The 19,008-nt window shown below is 39.5% G+C and overlaps 1 protein-coding gene and 1 long non-coding RNA gene across 2 annotated transcripts in view; one reads left to right on the forward strand and one right to left on the reverse strand.

The window, feature by feature from the left end:
* ngfra (nerve growth factor receptor a (TNFR superfamily, member 16)) overlaps nt 1–17,815 on the reverse strand; it is a 30,421-nt gene extending 12,606 nt beyond the window's left edge. Inside the window, exons 1-4 of the mRNA XM_057346827.1 lie at nt 17,464–17,815; nt 13,575–13,746; nt 6,092–6,454; nt 59–290 (exon numbers count right to left, since the gene is read on the reverse strand). Of these exons, the coding sequence (XP_057202810.1) occupies nt 59–290; nt 6,092–6,454; nt 13,575–13,746; nt 17,464–17,499 (803 nt within the window). The 5' untranslated portion in view covers nt 17,500–17,815. The remainder of the gene's footprint in view (nt 1–58; nt 291–6,091; nt 6,455–13,574; nt 13,747–17,463) is intronic.
* Nucleotides 17,816–18,250: 435 nt separating this feature from the next.
* Nucleotides 18,251–19,008, forward strand: part of LOC130562072 (uncharacterized) — a 10,814-nt gene continuing 10,056 nt past the window's right edge. Inside the window, exon 1 of the long non-coding RNA XR_008963893.1 lies at nt 18,251–18,328. This is a non-coding gene — a long non-coding RNA (uncharacterized LOC130562072). The remainder of the gene's footprint in view (nt 18,329–19,008) is intronic.

Here is a 19,008-nt window from a genome sequence, read left to right on the forward strand (position 1 = left end):
CACAGTCTTTTGTGATCTGCTTTTATGTCTTTGTATTTCAGGTTTCTTTTTTGCTGACCTCTTGAAAATGATGTAAGCCAGCAGGCCGACCACGACCGCCGCCAGGATGGAGCAGTAGATGGGGATCAGGTTCTCGTTGAGTCCTCTGCCGATGAAGTGTGGGGTGCTGGGTTTGGGTGTAGTGGCATCCCCTCCAGGGCTGGGGCTCCATAATACATCCAGATCAGTCAAATAGGGGTTTGATTCGCTAGGGGAAGGGGAGGTAGGGGGATACGTAGGAGCTAATGGATCTATAATGAAGAAAAAGAAACACAACATTTTTGCTTACATTTTGAAGAATTTTACAATTTCTCTGTTGATTTTCAGGTTTAAATTTGGCGCTGTATTACAGATCTTTAGTGTGGTCTCAGACTTTTAATCCCTGCTTGTACATAAATCAAAAATGCATGCAGAATAATGAGCTAAACCTAATGAGTCACTGGAAGCCATTAAATTGACCAATAGCTGTCTGAATGGTGTTACATGATATATTGCCCCCTGCACTCACAAAAGGCACTATTTGTCTTTTTATCTGTCTTCCTCTCTTTATTGATTCAATGCATAATTTATACAGGCAATCCCCACCCCAAACCTGAACACACACAAAGACTTTTGAAGCAATACTAGTTTGGTTTCATAGTAAGGCAACGTCAGAATGTAACCCCACAAACACTAGATTTGAAGTAAAACATGATTCAGCTGGTTTTTGAGCCGTACGAAAAAGTGTTTCACTATATCTGTGTGAAAATTTTCAAAAACAAATAAAACCAAACTTGTGCACACACACAGACACGCATGAAAACATTCCAGTCTCTCTCGAGAATAGGTTCAAGAATGTTACAGAGCTCATTCACATCTTTTATGGCTGTGAAACTGGTGGTGACAGGTTAGATCTGACTCGACGGGGGTCCTGAATTTACCGTGACTAGAGAAAATTCTGTATTTTCTTCTGAACTTTTCAAGAGCGTGTGTGTGTAATTATGTTTGAATAATCATAATGAAAGCAATGTTGGCATGAACTGTTTAATAGTTCATTAAAAAGCATTGTTTGGAGATGAATAAAACACACACACACATTTGTTTTTGTTATTATTTGTATTGATGGCATCTGATATTTTATCCATCTTACGTCACCTCTGCGGTGAAATCTAACCCTTACAAACATTTCTGCAGTTTTACATTTTCATTTAGACTTTTCTGTGTTTGTGGGAACATTCTGTAAAATCTGACCCACACACACATATTTACATATCTAAATGAGGACATACCAATGATTTCTATTTTATGAAACAATTATAAATGCTAATGAAAACACTTTATGAATCAATGTCCAGATCGCCCCTATTTTGTCAAAGAGAGGTTTTGTCATATTTAGGGTATAAAGTATAGCTAAATAAACACACACACAAAAGAGATGTGCGCATTCTAAGACTTGTGTAGACAGTGTTCTTTCTTTCTTGTCTTTTTTATCAGTCTCTTTCACTTGCTGGCTCCCCCTCAGTAGCTGACAGTCATTTCAAGACCTCCCCTTCCCTAGATCTATATTCTTCCCTATTTCTTAAAGGAAGTCTTTGCACTTTACATTTTATTTTAAAAATAGTAAAAAAAAGTATATTCTTTCCCTGTCTTACATTTTTAAAGAAAGCGTTCAGTATAAGTATAGGCTTACTGAGTATTGCCTGATTGAACTTTAAAACCTCTGTTTTAAAAACTAGTTCACCATTTTATTGGGCTGAGGCGGTAAAACTCAGCCAAGCTAGAGGTTAACAATTTCAAATTCCTCTCTTTTATTTCAACTATTTTCTTTCCTAACTGGGCGTTTTCGGGATGAGTTGCCAAGTGTAAAGTGCTTGTTAACCCTCAGCTGGGCGCCTTCCTTAATGAGCAGTCTTTATTCTCACCCTCTCCGTTCTGTTTTTTGGTGAGGAGTTTAATGCATATCTGGCAACCTTTAGAAAGTTTATTATAATGGTTCTCTTTATCTAACAGAAAACACTGTCTTGAAAGACTGAATCTTGCCACACACACACCAACCCTTATTTGCTCCCTGTGTGTGTGTGTGTGCGTGTGTGTGCCTGCGTGTGTGCGTGTGCGTGTGTGTGTGTGTGTGTGTGTGTGTGTGCGTGCGTGCGTGCGTGCGTGCGCGCGTGTGTGTGTGTCTGCATTTAGGAGTGTGTGATAGACAGGAGGGGGAGTGATAAGAGCCTGATGAGTGTGCGTGTGTGTGTGAACGGATGGATGACTAAATGAACAGAAGCTTCGCTGTTAAGTGCTCTGATTAGCTGCAGTAATTACACTAGCAGGAGGCAATAGCGCACACGCAAACACACACTCACACACACACACACACACACACTTATTAAACAAAGGAGTGTTTTTAAAACGATAAAAATAGAGATGTTAGATTCAAGGGCATTTGTTTATTACATGTGTGCATACATGCAACCATTTATGCACATGTGCGTATTCATGTCTATTACACCGTGTTTACATTGTAAAATGGATCCAAAATTAAACCTACATCTACACTGTGAGTGACGTGACACAGCATTACTTATATCAATGCATTTAGCAATAGTTCTGAAAATTCTGCGTAACATGAAAAGTGGAAGTGTGTGTGATGCTCTAGCTGCAATAGAGGTCACAGATTGAAACCCGAGTGTGAGACGCTCCAGCGCTCTTATCGATCCGACGAAGGAAAGGGCTCAGCACAACTCTCGCTCTCTGTCACACACACACATGCGCAGACACATGCCACTTAAATCCGCATGTGGCCACAGGAAGTGATTCGCCACGTATCACAGACCACCAGCGTAGAGGGAGATTGCTCATTCTGTCAGATGATCGCTGTATGTGTGCCTGTGGTCATTTTCATGAAAGAGCTTGTTTTTAATATGCTCCTCTCATCGGAGGGCACATGCATGGCTGACCCACGGACAGATGGACATGAAAGGGTCAGACAGAGAGAGAGATGGATGAAATAAAGCTGTAAAGGTCACGCATAAGGTCAGTTTAAGTATGATGATGTGGTGCTCGAGGGTGGTCATCTGTATGGGATGTAAAAGGACTTCTCTGACTGGTGTGTTTGTGTGTGTGAGAGAGAGAGACGCTGCAAAAGAAGGCTGGTTTGTGCCAACTGTCACTATATTCCAAAAGGATAATCATCAAACCGCCAGTACTATGTATAGAACTGTGTCGAGGAGAAAACTGTAGCTTCCCAAACTGTAAACTACTAATAACTTAAAGGGACAGTTCACCCAAAAGTGAACATTGTGTTATCATTTACTGACCCTCTTGTCATTTTAAACGTGTATGACTTTATTTCTTTTGCAGAACACAATAGAAGATATTTTGAGGAATGCCAGTGATTGAATAACGACGGTACCCATTCACTTTTACTGTTTGGACACAGAACCAATGCAAGTCAAAGGGTGCCGCCAGTGTTCAGTTACCGACATTCTTCAAAATATCATCATACGTGTTCGGCAAAAGAAAGAATGACAAGAGGGTGAGTAAATGATGACAGAATTTTCATTTTTGGGTGAACTGTCCCTTTAAAGGTAAAATCTTAGTAGTCAGTAGTTCTCTATTCTGTACTCTTCTCTTTCTCCTCTCTTTCCTCTTCTCTATCTCCTCTCTCTCCTCTCATATGAGATCAAAGGCAGATAAGTGCAGGAACCGCTGCCAGTAAAGCTGAACATGTGTATGTGTGCGTAACACACAACACTTGCAGGTGCTTTATGATTTTCAGCTTCTGCTCTTAGAGATCTCTCATCTCCATTTGGCGCACACATACTGTGTAGCACATCAAGCCAATAAACCAGTGGTTCTCAAACTGGAGGCCGTGGCCCCCTGGGGGGCCCCAAAATGAATCCAGGGGGCCACAGATTTTGTGGCATTTTATGAAATATAGAAATTTATCATAGATTTTATGCAATCAAACATCAGAAAAATGACACCACCAAACAAAATAATTGAGGTTTTAGCATTGTATAACTGAATGTTTTTGGTTTAATTAAAATTCTAAGTTTAAGATTATACGTCTTTATATGGGGGGGCCGCAAAGCGATGCACTTAACACAAAGGGGGCCTTACAACGAAAAAGTTTGAGAACCACTGCAATAAACCACTGATCAATGTGCTAATGTAATTATAATCGTAGCATTTACAATGTTGCATTAAAGAATGATGAGTCAATATTGAACTGTACCTTTAAATAGGACTGAACGCACTATAACGCAGTTCTTTTTCACAGACACCAAAACCCAAACTAACATATCTAGTATTGTGTAATTTCTGAGCACATATAGATGTATTTTACATGTATTGAGCACTGTTTTTCACCACAGTTATGAATGCACTTGATAAAATACCTAAAAAGTATTGAGAAGTATTCATAGGAACATTAGTACATAGATGGGTTGATCTGAAATCATATTCAATAAGAATAATTACATATAAGTAGGTTTATGATGATAATTTGATTATTTGAAGAAGAATTGATGATTTAATGACACAATCTGTACCTGTAACCAATGATTGTTCATATAAATGCACTTAATGTCACTTTAAGCATGTTTAAAGCACATTTGAGCACAATGTAACAAGGTAAAATCCAGTGATGTTTTTAGAGGCCTAAAGTTTGAAGCCTGTTGTGCTTTCTCTGAAACCTGGGGATTTTCCACTGTTTAAAAGTAACCATGATTACGCACGTACGCCACGCCGTCTCGTATGGAGACCATGGCTTGTTTGGTGGTCTCGTGTAGTAACCATTGTATGCAAATTATTTTAAAAATGATGTAATAACCAGCGTACCACCATTAGATACGTACCTTGTTTCCTGGGACTTATTGGTGGCAGGCAATTAACAATTGGTTAATAAAAATAAGAGATAACAGGAAAATACCTGATTGGTTTCAGAAGAGACCACCTTTCAGAAATTTTACTATAACTGTAGACTGGAAAACATTTGGTTTTTAGATGACTTGGAACATCTCACTTTGTTTGGCTCGAGCAAATAAAGTTAACTCCTTGACACCCGGACCTTCTTTGTCTGAGAGATTTTTTGAACTACAAGACTGATATTTTTCCACAACACTAGCTCAGCAAAAGACATAACGGCCCTTGCACACATAACAGCACCCGCACACATAACAGCCCCACCGCTAGAACAGTAATCCAATGACACGCTATATTACATGCCCTCTTCAGCCATGGTAACAGTTTCCTCTGTGTGTTTGTGGGGGTCCTGCTAAACCCCACTGTGTGTGGACCAAATACATAGATAATGCACCAAATACACCATACAGAATATCTCCAAAATACACAGTACAATACAAAAATCATTATGTCTATGGAAAGCCCCTATAAAACAAGGAAACCCAACGTATGTATGTACCTGAGCAGTAGTTCGTGGTTTAGTTAGTTTGTTGCACTGAAAGGACTTCTTCAGAAGGATAGGAGAAATAGATTATGACATTTTATTTAGCTAAATCTAGATTATAAAACAAAACGTTTTGTCTCAATTCTGATTGGATGTGACGTATTCTTAGTAATTGTAAAATGGTGATATGCTCACTAGCCTACTGACAGCACCTTCTTTATTATTACTACAGTTGGGAAATGAACTATTTCACTATATATTATATTACTAGAATTGTGATATGTTTATTTGAATGGACTTGCAAAACATGGGCTCAACCGTGGGTGTGAGTGTTGCGTGGAACTATTTGTATAGCAGATGGATTGCAATTTTTGCAATTTTCTTCGGTGTTTCTTTCGACGCAGTGTAGCGTTTGCATGTGTCACTGAGTTCAACCTGTTTGACCGTTGTGACCTCTGTAACTACGAGGCCTTCACAGAATCTGCATTTTAACCTTTTAACTACAAGGCCACAAGCACACACATGCGAAAATGACCCAGAATGATCTTTAAACACATGGAGGAAAGCAAACATTATGCTTAATACTGAGGAATTAACCAATTAGCTGTGTGCATTCAAAAGTGTGTGTTTGTGTGGGCGTGCATGCATGCGTGCATGTGTTTTTCTCACCATGACACACAGCGTCTGCTGTAGGTGTGCACTTCCTGATTAAAATCTCTATGTCCTCTTCACAGATAGTGCAGGGGAGGCAGGGGTCCAGCGAGCTCTCCTGCTCGGAGAAGGTGTCGTCCGTACACTCCTCACAAACCGTGTCATGGTCGTATTCGCAGCGCATCATTACGCCGTAACCCTTCGGACACACGGTGCACTCCTTGCACTGCCCAGACAGAATGTCCAGGAAGTAGCTGTAGTTACAGACGCACGCTGCATCGTTCGAGTCGGTACAGGGGGTCTGCATACGCATGAGACCCGTGCACTCGCTACACTTCTTGCACTTCTCTGTGTGACTGTAGTATTCAGAGAAGGTCTCACCTAGAGAACGAGAGAGAAAATCAGAATGACAAGGTAATTATAGATACTTGTCTGCTGCTGACCCTTCAGGTTAAATGATTAAGTCTACACTGCTTTAATTATACTTAAAGGGATGGTGATTATAATTATAATTCTGCCATCATTTACACATCCTTGCGTTGTTTCGAACCCATAAGGCAACGTTTTTCCGTACAATGAAAGGCAATGGTGACTAAGAGTCGCTATCCACTTTCATCGTATGGTGATGAAAAGAGTTGCAGTAAACAATTGTTTTGGATTTGGAACAACATGTATAAAAAATAACAGACTGTATTAATAAATGTATGAAATAAAATGTTTTATTTTTGGATGAACTATCCTTTTAATTAGTGATAATTATAATGTGATTTGTGGAAGGAGGAGGTGACCTGTAGACAGAACAGAAGAAGAGGTAAAAACAAGTATCAAGGAAAGTAACTGTGTGCTTGGCATCCGTAAAGAGGTTGACAAGATTGATTGGATTGTGTTTTAGAGAGCTCTGTGTGTAGCTCTACTTGACTCAGTTTGGCATTGATTTCTGCGTTTAGTCAAAACAAGTCTTGCTGGCATTAAATTTAAATTGCTCCAGAGACAAAACAGTTACAAAACGTATTTCAGATTTCAGAATAACTGCAGTCCACAGGTGAGACAACGGGAGTCAAGGTTGGGCTGGTTGGCATGTTCCCATTAGTCCCTGCTGGAAGATGATGTAATTACACCATCTGGTTCCAGAACGTGAGTTTTCCACCTATGATAGTTCCAAAGTAGCTTTATATTTAGACAAAGTACATTACTTTAAATAAGTCTCCAATATTTTAGTAGATGTTTTGTCTAGTGTCTTATGCACTGTTGGGGTTTCTATAAAAAGTTTTTCCTATATGAGGGTTTGTCCTTCCAAATGAAAATAAAACATGAATTTTAGATGCATCGACCGAAAATGGAATATTCCTAGGATATTTGTAAATTATTTAGTATGTTTGTGTGTGGCGAGGCTTCCGGTGGACTGTGATTTGGACCAGTGAATGTGTGAGACAGACGTTTTGAATAACACTAAATTTGAAGGGTTTGAAATGTAATCCTATCTGAGGAGGGATTTAAATACCCTACAACAGATTTTGTGTCCTAATGATAACAGGACAGGAGCAGGCAAGATGGATCAGACAATAAGAAAGCATTGGTAATGTTGTTTTATTTTGATGACTCCCGATAAACCAAGTCATTTTAAATGGGGTCCAACACTTCCCAATTGTTTTGTCTATTACAGAGAATTAAAACTAAATTAGGATTAATTTGAAACTTTTGCTTAAAGTTCTCTCTTTGCAAGAGACAACACCCCAATGTCTCAAAAAGTACTTAGGTTTGCCAAGATAGCAAAGGCTGCAAACAAACCTAATGTGTAATGACTCAAGTATTTCTCCTTAAACGCTGACATACTTTCAAGTATGTGAAAGGGGATGGGGACCAGGAACAGACGTGGTAAAAAAAAGGTTGGGCTTGGACATAAAAAGACAGAAAGTCATAAATGGTTTTGGGAAAAGAGTAAATGAAACTTTTTTTGTTGAACTAAGTGTCGTGAGCTATGAAAGAACAGCCTCTGAGTTACACAATCTTCCTTTGGGTTGTCATGTCAGCATGTGAAACATTCAAAGTTGCTTGCAGAAATAAAAAATCTGAAACCTGTTCAGACCAATTTACGTCCTGCAGTTAATGTGTCATTACCAAAAAAATATATGTCAGATACATCCGGGCTATTATATTGAACTATTCCACCTTTCTTTTTTATATTATAGCCAACTTTTATTAGCAAAGACATGCAAAGAAATGTATGGCAAAGAACAGTCATTTTGTTTAAGGAAAAGTTCCACATAAATACTTTCAAGTTAGGTTCAACGAGTTCGAGCTGCATGCTATGAACCCCCAATCTGATTGAGAATAACCATTACAAACGCAGCCAACACACATCAAAACCTTTCAATCTCACATATCTGTTTTTTAGACTGATTCAATGTGCAGTAAATGTGAGAAAGGCCTAAGCATCAAGCCCATCCACTCCTTCCCCCTCCCATTCGATACCCTACGGCGGCTGACACAGGACTAAGATGTCATCACATTTTCGCTTCTTTGCTGAAGGAGATAAAATATTTACGAAACGAGTTCTGCAGAGCAGTTTGTCCGTTTAGGGCTACTGTAGAAACAACATGGTGAATACCATGTAAGTGGACCCGCGGTGTATGTAGATAGAAATAGCTCAGACTAAGGTAATAAAAACATAACGCTTCATTATGTAAGGTCACGTCTGAAAACATAGTTTTGTACTGTATATTATATTGCATTTCTGTCCATAGATCCTCCAAAAAATTACACACAGCACCTTTAAGGAGAGGTTTTCAAATCACCCTACCGTGTTTATGTCTGTCTCCATTGAGTGTTCTTCTATTGTTTAAATTCTCATGGTGCTAAATAAACAAACAGACAAACTCTGTTTGTTTTCTTGTTTGTGAGACAAACAAAAACACAGGGCTCTAATCAATGAACGCAGAACAGCAGGTTGGAGTATCATGATCTCAGCGTTAAGATGTTCTTGTTACACTACTGCTTTCCGCAATGGCCCAGAGGAACATAGAGGATGTTCTTTCACAGCATAGAAAATAAGTTCTCATTTGTTTCATTTAACTTTTTCAGATGTTTCTCTTAATATGAATAGACACGAATGAGATGACTGTTGACATACAATAAATATGGATAGCATAGGCTCAGATAATTTGATTTGAGAAGAATTAGATGAGTAATGATGAGTTGGCTGCTTAGCAACGTACAGCATGAAATCAGCATTTGCTGTCTAGAAGAGATCTTATATATTAATCTGAACAGCCCTTATGCAGGAGCATATCAAAATATTGTTTTACCAACAAATCAGACATTGAAAGGCGTAAAGCTGGGCAGGCAGATGTGTTCGCAAGTTGGTTCCCTCAAGCTGTCTTATTTTGAGCAGAAGTTTTGATTGATATTTAATTAACAATCAATTGCACTTTACATTTTGTTCCTGTCATGTTTAGTCATGTTTTGACTTGGTTACCATAATGTAATCAAGATGTTTCAGACCTACGAAACAACTGCGCAAACATGTTGTGCAAATCTTTGATGCACCAGCAAAAATACAATGAGTTTTTAGAATGCTTCAGAATTGTTCTTCGTCATTACTGGTTCATTAATGGTGTAACAATCTCTCTACTCACACATACAGTCAATGATGTTATTTTGAAGAGTCTACTCAGAAGGTATTTAGGAGGTGAGGTGGATGATGGGTAAACATACAGGGTCATGAGATGAAAGCCACGGTGAGCAAAGTGTCAATTCAGCTGAATGCTCTTTCAACCCATCTGTTTCTCTCTCTTTCTCATCCTGTTTCTCCTTCATTAATTATTAATGGATGGATATGACCTCTTTTTGCTGTGGATATTTATCAGCTAACTATGGTTAGGCAAAATAGCTAAAGAAATATCCGTTTTATTGCCTTTTGGTGAAATGCAGGTTATGTATCCTGATATTTTCTCATAGTTTTTATCTCAGATCATTGTTTTGCAATTAGAGGAACTAAAATCAGCCAGCCAGTCTAGACAAAATATTTAGTTGATGTTTTGATGTTACTGAATGCCTTTCGCTAAATGAACACATTTCAGGTAGAATTATAGTTTTAAAGATTAATCAAATGATTTACCATATGATGTATATGTTGAAGAATATGTGGTAGGCGGCTATTTGAACATTTTTGACATTTGTGTTTATTTTATTGGCTGTTCTTAAGGTGGGAACAAATGGAACGCTCACTGTCAGATCTAACATTTCATTTACTTTCATTACATTGCAATCGTCTTTGTGTTTAGTTTTTCCTTCTCGTTTGCGTTTACTTTAAACATGTTCTCTTTGTAGTGAGCAAAAACAGTTGTGACATTGATACGGAGCGCATGCATTCGCCCGTGAAGTGACCGAGCGATCAGACGCATTCACCTGAACTCGTCCCTGTACTGATTATAAACACGCACATATAGCGCGACACAAACTACAACAACTGCGAGCGCCCACCCGCACACACACTAATTTACATGTACACAAATAACAAATAGCTTGTTTTAGTTTGAACACAGGCGATTGTTTTCGTCAGGAGGGTAAACGAAAAACCTCAAGCTGCCTTATGTGGTCTGTCTTAAAGAAACAGTTCAACCGCTCTCATGTCATTCAAAGCCATGTGAATTTTCTTCCGTGATTTCAGTTTGGTATTGTTTGGTTTTGCTCTAATACAGGGTTGTTTTTTGAAAAATGATGCATGGAAAACCATTTTGAGTGAGTTTGATTTATGCTTTGATTATTCATTTTATTTAGTACATGATTATGCGCTGCATTACATTTTTTTAATTCCTTTTCGAGATCTTATTTTTACTGGCAAACATCTTGTTCTATCAGATTTTCTGTACGATCCGTTGTGCGTCCCACCAACCAACAGCACATTGACCTGGTGACCTCTAGAGATAAAACTGCTGATAGTGTAAACAAGGTTTTACTGGGCAGGCAAAGTCCCTTCGAAATAACTGACAAATCAGCCAGCCGCACAAATGTTTCTTTTTATTCTGAGCCGGTTTTCTGCTTGGCTGTCACTTCCTGGAGAATTGTATTGTAACGGTGGATGTTTGCCAGTATTTTTTTTTTATTCTGTAAAGGAACCGAACGAACGAGTAACGTCCATTGCCTAATGCATCATATTTATCTGTTTCCACAACCATATCAGCATTTCTGCACGGTTTTTACAACCTAGTTGTTCTTTACTGGTAATATTAAAGAAACAGTCATACTAATAAAATAACAAATCAAAGCAGCATGGAAACGTAGAATGACCACAAAGACTAATAAAAACCAGCTATGGCTCCAGCTCAGAGTTCTGCTTAAAAGTTCAGTGTATAGCATTAACCAATCTCTCTCTCTCTCTCTCTCTCTCTCTCTCTCTCTCTCTCTCTCTCACACACACACACTTTCACTCTTTAAAGGCTGTATTAGTCTCTGTCTGGATGGGTCAGATCATCTGATATTGCCTGTGCTTAAATGCATCATTATCTAGTGCTGTTATATCCCAAATGCTCATCATCGGTCATTAGTCAACGCTGTGTAAAACAACACTCTGACTGATTCCGGATCAGCATACTTCTGCAATCCATCCTGTACATATATTCTGCATTCTACGTGTATATCTTAACTCTAAAATGATTTGTAATAGATTCAAGAAAGCAGATTCCACGGAAACATATTCACATCTGATCTAATTTTAGTTGACATTACAGGAAGAAAAAATAGGTGTATTTTAAGACCATTCGGGGTTTTTTAAGTAATTCTAGTACTCTCCACATTTGCATTTTAATTTAATCATTCATCTCATGATTTTATCCCAACAAATGAATCATCCCAATGAATCATTACCATCATTTTTTAATTTCCTCTTGAATTTGTTTACTGAAATACATTTTTTATCACATTTTAGTCAAATTAAAAATGACTCTAATATGAAATATGACAAAACATTATTTTGACGAATTTCTTGAGATTGACCCACATGTCATACAATGGGACTCAATGGTTAGGGTTCTGCTGTCGGCATTGCTTGTGAGTTACTATCAAGCTAGCGAGTAAGACAGAGATGGCGGGATTACTGGTAATGAAATGGCGGCTGTGACACTATTCAAGATTGTGAGATGTTTGTGTCACACACTGCCATATGAGTATGTGTGTGAGAGAGAGAGACAGAGAGGGGGAAGAGAGAAGAAATGGACAACTAAATATTTCAGTAGTTGCTGATGTATGCTTGTGTCTAGGCTGTGTAGAGGATGAGGGGATGAGCATGCATGAAAAAGCTGTGTGTGTCTTCACCACACTGCGTGAAATAGGACAGACTCACAAAGGTCACAAAATGTGTCCCTGTCTATCCATAAACAGAAAGCTCTTTTTGTTGTTGTTGTTGTTGTTGCCCTTAAAACGAATACAGATACTCTTGTAATATTCACCGTCACTGATATTTATATCCCAAAAAAAGCGCCGTTAAGTTATTGATGTAAAGTGTCCCATCCTGAAATATAAGACGTCCTCTATTTCAGGCATGTTGTTCTAAGTGCTCCTCAAAGCTTGTGAAGGACTCACTCGTTTCTCTTACTGAGAGCAGAAAGTAGGATAGAGCCAGTTTTGGAAACGTTGCACCTTAAAAACAGAACTGCTACAGAATGACAGTGTGACGTGTCGTTTCTGACCGTCAATGAAATTTCCTTTTTTGTATTCTTCATTCTTGTTTTAATGGCTGTGCTTCGTTAGTTCAATTGTTGCCAGAACTTCAATGCGAGAATGGCCTCAGCACGCTGCCGTCCTGGTAAGATATTGAAATTTCCCAAATGGAGAAATCATACCGTGGTATTTGATACCTTTGTACTTTTTAAATGCAATATTATGCACCACTGTGTGGATCCATCTGTCCTTTTTCGTTTCTGTCTGTTTCTCTCTGTCTGGTTTTCAGCATAACCCCCTCATACAGTAGATTATGAATGTGATATGAGAACATTTGGCACCAATTTAGGCATCAAATGCACACACACAAACAGCAGCTTCTACACCATATCTGACTAGTTGTGTAATTACTCTCAGCTTGAAGGCTGTTATTTTAGTCTATATAGGCCCGGTTCCAAAGACAGGGTTTAGTTTAAGCCCGGACTAACCCTTAGTTAAATTAGGATATTTAAGCTATTTTTATTAAAATGCCCTAGTAAAAAACATTACTGGTGTGCATCTTGACACAAAACAATGGCGCTGAAATACTTAAAGATGTTTTAAGGTGAGTTATGTTCAGTTAAGACTGCTCAAACATTCATTTTAGTCTGGGATTAGCCTTAAGCCTTGTCTGTGAAACCGGGCAATAGTGTGTGTAGCCAAAATGTAGGCATTATTGTGTTTGTGAAAAAATGCAATAATATGTTAAGTATATGTTAAGTAAGCAATTGACAATGTGAAGATTGTATAGTTGCGTGCGTGCATATACGTTGAAATGGCCATGTGTATTCAAGACTGTACTCACTGTCCAGGCATTGACCACATTCAGTCTGTTTGGCCCCGCACTCTCTGCTCACTCCCTCTCCTGGCGGACACTGGATACAGCACTCACCACTCTTAGTGTATTGGCCCGATTCACACAAGTCTTCCACAGCTTCCACAGCTCGCTCCAGTTTAGAGCTAAACACCAGCCCCAGCTACAGAGAGAGAAAGAAATGACATGCTCATAACCTCGTAAAATGCATTGATATTCATCATCTTTTTGAAAATGTGTATCTACTTTTTGCAAGCACTATGATAAAAACGGATGTTTTGCTAACTTTATGGGCATTGATTGGGCATCTCTTTTAAACATTTCAACGCATGACTACCATAGAAGATACAATGACAAGTGCCCCAGAACTGTTTGCTTTCCTAAATCCTCATTTTGTGTTCAACAGATCAAATAAAATTACACAGTGATGTTTCCTACTGTGGTAGTCAATGGTGCCTCAGAACTGTCAGTGGCTAACATTCTTCCAAATATCTTTCTTTGTGTTCAACCAAACAAAGAGCTTCATACCGATTTGGAACAACTGGAGACTGAGTAATTCATGAAAGAATTTTCATTTTTCGGTGAAACTTACATTAATAGAATTTTAAGAATTTAAATTGTAATTGATTCATCATCAGATTGGCATTTATATTGATGCATTTTACTTGGTATTTCCTTCATGAAGTGCAAATCCAGTTAAGCCTAATTTCTTCCAGCACAAATAAGGAACATGAAACAATCATTTGCATAATGCATGTTACATCTTAATGATTCCGGCTAGGCTAACCTCATCTCGTAGTCCATGAACTGCTTCTACATGTTTGATGCACATGGGCTACAGTCTGCTAACAGCTGCGTCACACCATATTGGGCTGATTGCGTTTCAGTGGTGTGGCCAAAAGCTGGGGTGTGTTAAGCAAGATGAGCCGGGTGGTTGGAAGTATACATATGTCTATTGTATGTCCAGCTGTTTCGCTTGTACTGTCACGGGTACGATTACACATAATTCACACGTCGAGGTCTCAAAAAACGTGGTCTTCCGCAGACCCTTCATACCCAAGACAGCTATTAGCCCTATACCGTGATCTCACACACACACTCTTCCACGATGCATATGTGCATATGTGCTGCCTCTCCACGGGTCCTGCTCTGTTTGTCCACTATTTATAATAACCCAGGGGGTTATAAACATCCTTACCCACCAGGCACACACAGGCACTGTAACACAGGTGTTTATGGCAATTTCTGGGCTCTGGAGAGCGGTGCGCATGTGTTTAAGAGGACTTTGAGTCTCATTAGTGAGGATGCAGCCTTCACTTTGTGTTAATTTACTACTGCTGTTCTTCTCTCTCTTTCTGTCGATTGGTTCAGTCTGGTCACATGGCCACATACAGCGTTGATATGCAATTGAAAGGTTTTATAGAGTGCTACAGCACTTGGTTTCTAAATTTTTTACCTATGGATTGTTTTTATAATGTTCATTAATATTAAAAAATTGCTATCACTAAAAAAATATATATTTCTCTTTGAAGAAAATAAATAGGATTTTTAACTTTTATTACCCTACTGTTATGCTGTATTGAGAAATGAGTGGGCCTTGTAAAACCATTTCTCTCTTATATTGCTTTGAAAAGCAACACAGATTCATTCATTAACCTGTGGATTCCTGAGTGTTTCAAAAGACACATTCAAAAACAAGCACACACACACGCACACACAAAAACGCAAACACAAACTAATTAAACTCCCTGCACATTTTTCTCCTTGCATTCATTAATGAATTAGCAAACACTCTCTCTCTTTCACACACACATCCTTTGATAGAAGCAATATGACAATATTCCTTTATTTACAATTACAAACAATTTAGACAGGTTGACCTTCCTGACCTATCGCCCCAACCACAAACACACACACTCTTTGCCCTTCACGCACCCCATTCTACCCTCCCTTCATCCACATCCTTACTCGTACTCATTCAGAAACAGATGCACTGGTGCAGTGGCCAACTCGCCCCCTCATTTACTCTCTCTCTCTCTCTCTCTCTCTCTCTCTCTCTCTCTCTCTCTCTCTCTCTTAAACTGTAGATGTCTTCCTTTTTCTCTCTCATTTTGCATTCGCTTGAGTAAGCGTGCCACCGAGTTAACTTGGCAGGCTTTAATGGACTCTCTAGTATGAGCATGCCCAATGCTTAACACATCTGAGGAAAGGGTAAGAGTGTGTGCGTGCGTGCGTGCGTGCGTGCGTGCGTGCATGCGTGCGTGCGTGCGTGCGTGTGTGTGTGTGTGTGCGTGCGTGCGTGTGTGTGTGTGTGTGTGTGGGAAGGGTAAACCCTGCGGTATGGGGACAAAATGTCCCCACAAAGATGGCAATATCCAAAACCCTTGTCCTTGAGGGGACATTTTTTTGTCCCCATGAGGAAACAAGCTTATAAATCATACAGAATTAACTTTTTTGAAAATGTAAAAGAGCAGACAGTTTTGAGTGATTGTTAGGTTTAGAGGGTGGGTTAAGGGTAGGGAATATGATATACAGTTTGTACAGTATAAAAACCATTGCGTCTATGGAATGTCCCCATAAAACATGGAAACCCAACATGTGTGTGTGTGTGTGTGAGAGAGAGAGAGAACAATCTGCAACAAACCTTATCATACTGTGCTGAGTGACTTGCACCTGTCTGTAATGCACCCTATCAGGTTCACCGTCAAATTAACACACCTCAAGTGCTTAGGACGCACACAAACACAAACAGTAGCGTATACGAGCTTGAATACTGAGAAACATCAAGTCTAGACAAGCCATCGCCTTTTTCAACACCAATAGGGCCGGTTTTGTCCCCGCCAGATCTCACGTAACGTTCTTCAGGAAGGCAGTGCCAGCGCGCATCTGTCAGATTACGCAGGATTGCGCGTCTGCTGAGTACTGCTGGAGATCCTTCACTGACTCTCTGCACCTGGATCAAACTCAATTGCAGGCACCGTTTGCCATTTTGCAAATCAGATCACTGAAAAGAGGTCACGGTGTAATTGTGTTTAGTCAAGAGCGTGCGCACGCTTAAATTGATTTGGTCGGTGTTACTAGAGACTGGAGGTGGTGCGGGTCACGCAGGGCTCGAGGTAGGGGACCCCGAGGGTCACATCCGCGCGCACTTTGAGTTTTTCCTGGCTACGCATCAGACGCATCACTTACAAAAAGTGTCGTGAGAAGTTAAAACACCAATTACTTTATAGTAATAGTGGGGTAGTTAGTATTAGCGCTATCTTAATAAGTCAAATTGCCCGGAACGTAGCCTTGAAAGAACATCATATTATAATTGTTTATACTTTATTGTTATTTCTAAGTGATATTTGTCACGTGTCACTAATACAAAAAGCCTATATATTTTTTGCTGAGGAAAAAATGCATCTGAGCATGAAAATAAAACAAACACGCACAATAAATCTATAATAAAATTTACAAAATTGTGGGAGATATTCAGCAAGCCGTCAAATTCAACAAAACCACAAGACCCATTTATGTGACATCTCGCTTATAACTTGGCAAGTTGTTTACAGTTGCCTACCCAGTCTGTTCTTGCCAATAATCTTATATTGATTTTAATCATTCACGGAGTTGTATTTAAAAAGACTAAAACTAAAATAGTAAAGAAAAACGAGTCTGACACCTGTTCTCCAGAAACCGGCCAGCTGAGATTAGTCATCACAACCACAGAACGACAACAAACAAGTTCAGTTATATCCGCAGGCGCACTTCAGATGCGCATAAGCAGAAACGGAGCATCACGAAAGCTGAACCGGTTCACCATATGTCTGTTCACCTATCCACTCACTTCACACACAAGCTATGCGCATTAAACCTAAACTCTATTGCAAACACTTACCGCTCCACAAACCAAGATCCACACCAAGGTGTCCATGGCTGATAATGTCCTTCCTTCTCAAACTGTATATCTGTAAGTGTGAGTCATGAAGCGCAGAACAGCCATCCAACAGTTCATATTAGGTCCATGTGGGTAATGCTGTTGTGCATAGCTGGTGTTTGGGACTTCGGGACTATACGGAAGCGCGTCCCTTCGGCCGGCGTTCGCTGATGCGCTCCTGTGCTGTCCTGCACTGTCTAGTGCTGTCCTGTATTCCGCACTCAGCGCTGTCCAGCAGTGCACTGCGGAGGCGAGAGTCGTGCACGCAGAGATGAGGGGGGCACGAGTGCCTGCCAAACACTCCCTCCCCCCCACTCTCTCTCTCTCTCTCTCTCTCTCTCTCTCTCTCTCTCTCTCTCTCTCTCTCTCCTATATCTCTCTCCATTTAGAGACACGCACATGCAGAAGCACCGCATCGTATCTGCATCGTAACGATTATTGCTAGATATCTCTCCACTCTGCCTCCTTTCCCCTCGAAAAACACATTGTATTTTAATTCCTAAATAAGAGACACTGTATGAAACAGTAACGCAAGCGCATTTAAAGTTTAAGGTAAAATTGTTATTTTTTTATTTGATAAAACACAAATAAGAGTTATTCCATCATATTATTAAAATAACATGTCAGAAATTAAATAAATAAACATATTTACATAAAATGTAATGATTTTAAAGCATGTCATGTGTTTTTTTCATAGCTGGGTGTACTGGGCATGACGTCACGCTACTGGTGTAATCAAACAGACGCCACAGGAGGGCGACTGCAACCAGTGACTCACCCATGTGCGATATGGGCCGTAATAATGCCATAGACGGTTAAGTGCCAGGTATGAGATGCTTTTACGATTTTTTCCTTTTCACCTCTTCCGATATTTTCTCCACCTGGTCAGTGTGTTGTAAACTCCATGTGTGCGTATACGTTTCTGAGCTGGGTGATGGCTGACACTAACCTGTCTCAAAGTTTAAGTTAAAATCAGTCTGGTATAACACAGTTGTTCAACTCCTGCTCGTTCATTTATTATCCATTTTTTTCAATGACATTTACATTGGTATTCAATCTCATAAAGGAATGCGTAATGATGTTAGTCTGTTCATTACTTACAGAAAGTGCTGAGGGTGATGAGCGATGATCTTTAGTGCTGATATAGGCTTTAAAGGCAAACTAGATCTGAAACATCAGCTCACCGATCCATTAAAGCAGAGTAAGACGTAGACTGCTGACTGGCATCAACCGACATCTATCAGATAACACAGGCATGGGACTTGTACAACTGAAGACGTGTTTGACAGTTGACAAAGTGTTAGGAACATTCCAAGGATTCCAAATATCTGTTGATCGCATATTGACACCTGAAGCGTTACTTGAAATTGTACCTTGGAAGGCAAAAATAAGTGTAGAAGTTAGAGATTTTCTTCCTGCAAGTTGCTTTAAATAAATGAGTGGGTACGATCTCTCTCTCTCTCTCTCTCTCTCTCTCTCTCTCTCTCTCTCTCTCTCTCTCTCTCT

The sequence above is a fragment of the Triplophysa rosa genome, linkage group LG11 (assembly GCF_024868665.1).
Source record: "Triplophysa rosa linkage group LG11, Trosa_1v2, whole genome shotgun sequence".
Classification (NCBI taxonomy): domain Eukaryota; kingdom Metazoa; phylum Chordata; class Actinopteri; order Cypriniformes; family Nemacheilidae; genus Triplophysa; species Triplophysa rosa.